This window comes from Lygodium microphyllum, chromosome 20 (assembly GCF_053477565.2).
Source record: "Lygodium microphyllum isolate KBCC chromosome 20, Lygodium_microphyllum_v1.1.10, whole genome shotgun sequence".
Classification (NCBI taxonomy): Eukaryota; Viridiplantae; Streptophyta; class Polypodiopsida; order Schizaeales; family Lygodiaceae; genus Lygodium; species Lygodium microphyllum.
Window position 1 is genome coordinate 40,082,590 of NC_141154.1, and position 7,661 is coordinate 40,090,250.

The 7,661-nt window shown below is 40.9% G+C and overlaps 1 protein-coding gene across 1 annotated transcript; it reads right to left on the reverse strand.

The window, feature by feature from the left end:
- Nucleotides 1-1,495: 1,495 nt before the first annotated feature.
- LOC148018858 (pyruvate dehydrogenase (acetyl-transferring) kinase, mitochondrial-like) lies at nt 1,496-6,767 on the reverse strand. Its single transcript, XM_087701122.1, has 7 exons — nt 6,616-6,767; nt 5,886-6,514; nt 2,881-3,139; nt 2,623-2,803; nt 2,358-2,505; nt 1,935-2,145; nt 1,496-1,795 (listed from the first exon to the last, which is right to left on the reverse strand). The coding sequence occupies exons 2-7, from the start codon at nt 6,132-6,134 to the stop codon at nt 1,737-1,739; spliced, it is 1,107 nt and encodes a 368-aa protein (XP_087557248.1). The 5' UTR covers nt 6,135-6,514; nt 6,616-6,767; the 3' UTR covers nt 1,496-1,736.
- Nucleotides 6,768-7,661: the final 894 nt, after the last annotated feature.

A 7,661-nucleotide genomic window follows, 5' to 3' on the forward strand; every position in this document is an offset into this window, starting at 1 on the left:
TCCTTTCACCATCCAAGCACTACCTATAAGAATCACTTGGTCAAAGAAAGCCTTGACCTTCAATTTTGTAGCCTTGGCAACGATGATCCTAAGTAGCATGGATCTACGGAAGGAGAAAATTTGACCTCACACATGTTCATATCCTTTGAATCAAAAAAATAGATTGCTTCTAGACACACAGGGCTACGATCTCATAGCGTGTAAGCTTTTAAGGCTCCAATAATATTCACACAATAGACAAGGACGATATTTTTTCATGGTGATAATTTGCAAATCATACATGTAATTTATTCCTTTGAGTCTATTGCCCCATTTGACTTCCTCAATTAGCCAGCAAAGTGGACAGCCCTATCTAATGGTCCTGAGGGGCAATGTTGCTGACAGATCACCATTAATTGCCACTTTAGCACTCGCATTAGTTGATTCAGTTGAAAGCAACTTGGACATGAGCTAAAAAACTAGGCATTGACATTGGTCTTTGCCAACGGTGCTACAAAGATGAAGAAACCATCCCCCATCTCTTCTTCTCGTGTCAATCTAACCAAAATGCTCTGAATTTTCTACAAAAAAAGATTGCCCCTTCTCACCCCTCAACCATAACATGGAAAGCTATTGCTTGGAGAAATCTATGAACTACATCCAATCATTTGGAAATGGCTATGCATTCTACTACTATGGCAGATATGGGTTTCACGGAATAAAAATTTATTTGAACAAGTCATTGTTGATCCAATGCATAGTTTTAAGGAGGCTTTTTTGTTTCAAGTAAAGATCCCAAAGAAAACAGCTGGCTAAAGATTGCAGCAAGCACCCCTCAGCCAAGAAGAAAAGAAAAGATCTATACAAAGGACTAGGTATTGAGCTTAAGAAGTTCCTTATTCATGAGGAAAGGAGAAAGAAAATGGAGCACAAGGAAGCTTGGTTTATTGCAATGTATGAAAAACCTACTAACAACACCCTTGATATAATAGAAGCTCAAGCCAGGAAATAAAAAGGACTTCAAATGTAAATAGAATCTAGTCTAGCAACAACATAGACTACTGGGATGGACCTCTACTTACGTCCACATCGTGTAATACTTCTCTTTTTTACTTACTAATACAACTTCATGTTTCATCAAATAAATAAATAAATTTGCAAACCATAGGATTTCATGTACCATGTCTACCTTTGTACCCCATAGCTCAAGCAACAAGCTCCCTCTTTAATTCCATCCCAATCTACTCCATTCCAAATATGTGGCAAAAACCTATCCCTCTTTTAACTCCATCACAATTTACTCCATTCCCCAGGCCAATACTTGGCAAAATTTCTTTCCCATTTTTAACTGCTCTAAGTGCTGATATGGATGCTTATTCTAGATGGTGATTTAATTAACGGTCAGTGGAACAATTCCTTATTCTAGAAGACCCCTTCTATAAAATGGTGATTTATCTGGTGGTCGTTCTTTAATTCTAATAAATTAGCAAATCAACAATCTCAATTATCAAGGCAGTGGGCACGTCTTGGTTATATTCTCAATAATTTAATTATTTGCATGATGGAATCTGATTAAGTTTCCAGCTTCAGTACTTAGCGAATTTATAGATTGTATAACCAATGAAACCCCATAAGCACTCAATCAAAGCAGTATGAGAGCAAGGTTTTTGCGCATAGCTCAAACTTATTTGCTGTTTGATTACTTGCTCTCTGGACTATTCATAGCTGTAACAGGGGTATGCAGTATGTGCACAAGCTCATGGAAGTGGCTCCTGCACACTCCCCAGCCTATTCAAGTGGAGATATGCATCTGTACCTGCAACCATGGACAGATCAGGGCTGCGAATGGCAAAGATTTACACATGCTCGAATTGAACATTCAAAGTTCTGGCAATGTACCAATTCGATTTCAAGTCTAGAACGATGTTATTGATGTGAACACAAAAGGAGCTTACCATAACCTTCCATTGAGATAACCTGTAAGTCTCCACCAAAATATCTAGCATATAACCTACTTATTGGTAAGCCAAAGCCATAACCAGCCATAGCTGCAGGTATTTGGTGCTGCAACTCATCACAAACTGAAGGACTTTTCACAGTGCTGTACAAGTAACTCCAGATCTTGGATACTCCACTCCTAGGAATACCTCCACCCTCATCCGATATCTAACGATAGCATCAAAGACCAAAATTAGTGTATAGAGCAGAGTTAGGGCTGCTACTGTGGCAGCTTCCCAGTAGTGGGATATGTTGGCGACACAGTAGGAAGGCTAAGTAAGCTCGAAGTAATGTTTACCAGGTGTCAACATGTGGCTTATAGACTGATCATGTAGCCGAGAGAGAGAGAGAGAGAGAGAGAGAGAGAGTGGAAGGCAGACCTTTATAGTCACATCTTCAACACCATCAGCAACTATTACTCTGATTGGAGGGCTATCCTGATCAGCATCCCGATAGCGTTCCTGAACTGCACGAAGTGAGTTCTTTACCAGCTCAAATACCATGTGATGAAGATGAGTCGGTACATACCTAAGACACCAAATTTGAGGTCACAAATTGATGCCAGAATCCATACTCCCAAGCCAAACACCTCAAAACTGTACATACATACCAGAAAACAAGAAGAGCTTTGGAAATTGTACTCACGAAAATGTGAAGCTTGGATCACCGTACAAATGCACTTCAGGTGCATTGCCATAAGTTCTGGTACAAACCGACCGAGCATCATCTATGGCATTCTGTGCAACAGCTGTTGGGCTTTCATGGATTGAAATAAGTCCTATGTAACCTGGAGGTTGTGTAGGATGATGCAAGGCTACATGCTGACCTGAAAAGGAAATTTGTCCAGTCAGTTGCTTTCAAAACAAGACCACATCTAGCAATGAATGGAAAAGATGTCTATACCTATCAACATTCGTATGCCAATGCGTGACATGTAAAATCGGTCAAGAAACTGATGTATCTCTGGAACATCATTCAGACCAAAATTATTCCCCAAATCTTTCTTTAACTCTCTAATTCCCAGAGCCATTGTAGGCACCACATCATTATGCCTCACTTTAATTTGATGTATTAACTCTGCAAACTTCTGCTCATCTTGGCTGTCTACAATCTCTGGAAAGTTCCTTAGATCCTTGAATGAATCCACATACCAGTCACGTACCTGTACATGTAATTTAGTTAGCATATGATTCAAGCATTATTGCAATTAGGAAATCTAATCCACCACCATTATTACAACTTAAAAACTGCCCAGCAATAAATTTATGTGTATCTTAAAAAGACCACTTTACATTGAAACAATTATTGTTTCAATGAACAAAAATTCGTTAAAACCTGTATGGTTTTAATAGACCCTTCTCAATGTAGTTTCCATAGAGAGATAAGCTAGCAACTGGACAACACTGCACTAGCAAGGGTATCTCTGATATTAACACAAGGCACATAAGGCAGATGCTTGAAAGCTATGCAACTCTCTAAATCTCTTTGGAAGCTACATTTCATATATGTTTTGGTAGTACACCCCTATCGTTGTTGACCTCTGCGAGGACTATCCTTCAGTTTGATATCTTTTCTTTATGCTGGCTGCCATGAACTACATCAAGACAAGGAATGGGATTTGACTTGAAGAGCTGTTTAAATGAACAGAAATCCAATAAAACGTGTAGGGTTTTTGTAACTGCTTCTCAACACTGCACTAGCAAGGGTATCTCTGATGTTGAGATAGGGCACATAAGGCAGATGTTTGAAAGTGATGCAACTCTCTCCAGTTTGATCTCCTCTTTTTATGCTGGCTGCAATCAAGACAATGAATGGGACTTTCATCATTCCCAAACAAACAGGCTATGAGTCTGAATCGAAGAGCTGTCAATTGGCATTTTGAGATTTCTGGAGGCACCCAATACTGGCTGTTGTTGACTTTATAAACCCTTTGAGTAGAAACCTTTCACCAAACTTGATGGTCCGGAAGCTTTCAAACTAGATCCTTTGAATCCAGATTTGAGGTTTTGGAATCATGTGTAAAACAGTGGTAAATCTTCATGCAGCATTTTGAAATGCTGAATGTGTTGTTAAGCTCATCCATCAAAGCTACAAGTTTGGTTTACATTGACAGTTACTGTGATATTCACACCAATTGACTAAGCTGTGCTATTGGACAAGAAGCTCCTCTCATTGATGATAAAGACTAGCAATATGTACCGTAATAAGCTTGACTTTTCTAGCTGCAAACAGGAGGGCTGAATAATCTGCGACCCCTGAAATCTGCAGGCTATTCTTCTCAATTGTAAGACAAAAGATTGCCCAATTATTTCAAATGCAAAGTTTGAAAGAGAAAATGATGAAATCCTGGAAAGTTTCAGAGACAATGTCTCTAAATGGAAGATTTGTGCTGTTGGTTTGTAGAATTGAACGAGGCAATCACACACAACTTTATGATGGATTGCCTCATCAACAGCATTGTCTTGAGCAGAAGGAATCATAGACTCAGATTTTAAGGCTCAAATGTGCATGAGCCGTATTTTGAACTGATGGGCTGATTAGTGTCTGCTCTACTTGAGGTTCTTTGAAATGAATTGCCTCATCAGCAACGCTGTCTTGAGCAGAAAGAATAATAGACTCAGCTTAAAGCTCAGATGTGCATGAGCCATATATAGAACTGATGGGCTGCTTTGTGTCTGCTCTACTTGGAGACGTGTGTTTGCTTGTTTTGTAAGCACCTTCTTCCCTTGTCTATACCCATCTATCGCAGTAGCAGCAGCTGGGACCTGGGTTTTCATCTGATACTTGACAAGGTAAAGAGAGAATGCACCATCGAGAAAGACCCTAACCACTATAACAGACTAAGAAATCCATGGCTACACAGAAAGCAGGAGCAAGCACAGACGACAAAGAGCAAGAAAGTGTGATTTGCATCTCCACCAATGTGACATGGACAAGTGGGAGAGAGAACTAGACCCAGAATAGGCCTTCCTTGCATGAGGGGCCAGCTCGTCAATTTGCACTGGAGAGTTGGTTACAAGAAACTTACACCAAGAACTGCTAGGATATGTCCATACTGAAACCCTCAATACCCCCACACATCACAATATGATGTAAATAGTCAGGTGTTCTCCAATCTCAAAGAGAACAAATCCTATCTACGATGGGCAGTGTGTGAAGTGTCCTTTAACTGTTATAATTAGTTAAAGTGAAAAGTCAGAGCACTAACAAAAAGCGAGCACAAGAGGAAAAGTACACAAGGGAAAGCAGAAACCTGGTTGGCCATCCTAATGGGATAAGACTCCCATAGATGTGACAAAATGGGGGAAAGCCGAATGAACACTGCATAGTGCCATCTAATCTGACTGTATACGGTACAAATACTTCCAGAATTAGCCTTCATGCACTTGGACTGACATGGGAAATAAAGCTACCATCCTGTTACTAACCCCTTCTGACTTTGCATTGACTCAATAGAACATACTGGCAAAGGAGGAAGTCCTGTATATGCATCTTCATTTTCATTTAAAAAATCTTGTAGGTACAATGTGTAATTTCTCCATGTACAAAAGCTAGAGCTTCTACAAATATTCAACCCTGCATACAAACTAGAAAGCACTGTGTCTGCTTGCAATAAGGTGCTGAACATTGAACGTCCAAAATAATGTGAGACTGATCCTGAGGTAACTATGGGAGCACCTAGGAGTATGCCAAAGCTAAAAGAGGCCAGTTAAGCCTAGCAGAAACCACACATAATTAAAGTTCTAACATAAAAGTGCGGAACTCAGGTGCATCCCAAGGAACCAAGCAAGATAAGTGAAAATTAGCACACTTCTTACTCAATCAAGTTGCAATTGTTAGTATGGGACGAACAGAATCCCTAAATCTGGAGAAAACAAACACATCAACATCAGGGCTTGAATGCAGACCTTCAAAATGTGGCATTTGGAGGAAAGACCATAAGGTAGATTCTCCAGTTCGATGACACGGTGAGCAAGCCGAACTGGTAATTCCTTGTGTAGAAACTGAGCAGACACCAAAAGGTTCCTGGCAGTTGGAAATGCCCCAAAATCCATCATGGACTTCAGGCTCACTCCTGTTTGCTTCTTCAAGCTGCACCTGTGCAAATCTTCAGCCAAATTTCTGGCTGCATAGTCCACAATCCGTCGTGCCGCCATCCTCAAGCCACTATCAGATATCACAGGCAGAAACCCTACCTACATCAGCTGTTGGCTTACATATGTTAATGCCAAAGATCTCGTTTGTTTGATAAAGGAGAGATTGTGACTCTTCGGCGAGTCACCAGCTCCTTCTTATCACAATTCGCATTTGATCGAGGGGTAATGAATTGATGGCCGATCAATCATTTGGTTAACAAAAAATCTCAGAGATCCTTTGCACTTGTGCGCATATCTTCCTCTCTGATGCTGGAAGATGGAGATTACTGATTGTTGTAAGAACTGCGCTACTTCTGCGTCAAGGCGCGTATGCGAAACGCACGCGTGCGCTGCAGGAAAACCATTTCATGAGGCTCTGATATTGCACCTTTGCATTCGACCTGAAAAGAAAGCAAATTTAAAGGCAGGTAAGAATGATGGGAGCTCAATGCAATGTGTTCCATGGTGACAGGTGAACCAGTGGACAGAGTGAATGACATACCTACTACAGCAAGGTACAGCTTCATGATATGAAAAGCTCCGTGATGAGGAAACACACACACACACACACACTCTCTCTCTCTCTCTCTTTACAGTCCATGCAAATACTACAATGAAAGAGGTTCTCTCTCTCTCTCTCTCTCTCTCTCTCTCAAGGAAGGAAGACCAAGAGGTTTTCAGGAGGAGAGAGGAAAAGGTCCACGGTTTCGGATTATTAGTGGCTCATGCGCATGCAGAGTCTTGGCAGCCCGATCGCTGCCACGTGTCCCTCCACAAAACTTGCTTCCTTGTTTCCATCCAACAAGGCTCCATCATCCATGCAACTTTTTGTCATCAACATAGATAAGAGCCAAGTCACGCGAAGTGGAGCCCAAAGTCGTGGAATTCAGCCCCAGAAAATCTGCCACCTCTAGTCACAATAGCAGAAATTTAAATACCCTTTGTTAGCACTGCTTGTTAGGGCATATGTTGCTATAATGAACAAAGACAAGGTGATTCTTCTTTGAAAACTATTTTCCATATTTCTCACCAATAATTAGGTTCAATATTTAAAACCACTCCCCAGACTAAGGACATTGCTCCCAAGCCTATGTGGCACAATAAGACGAGAGGAGACCAAATAGAAAGGAATAGTTAAACAAATATATAAGCACAAAAAAAGAAATAAGATGAGTGCATGGTCATTCCAAAAAACGAAGACCTTGGAGGGGGCATAGCCTACAGGCGAAGTGACTCAAAACATTAGGCCTACAAGGGAGGGACACACACACACACACACACACTCTCTCTCTCTCTCTCTCTCTCTCTCTCTCTCTCTCTCTCTCTCTCTCTCTCTCTCTCTCTCTCTCTCTCTCTCTCTCTCTCTCTCTCTCTCTCTCTCTCTCTCTCTCATAGTTGATATTCTTGTGTGTGTGTGTTGCAGAGGGAGGGACTACTTGATATTCTTGGCAATGGGAGCTTTGCATTTTTGTCTTTTGCCCATAGTTTACACTCCTTTACTGCAGGTTTTGTGACCAGCCATGCTAAATTTTCAGTTTTGAGCAATTC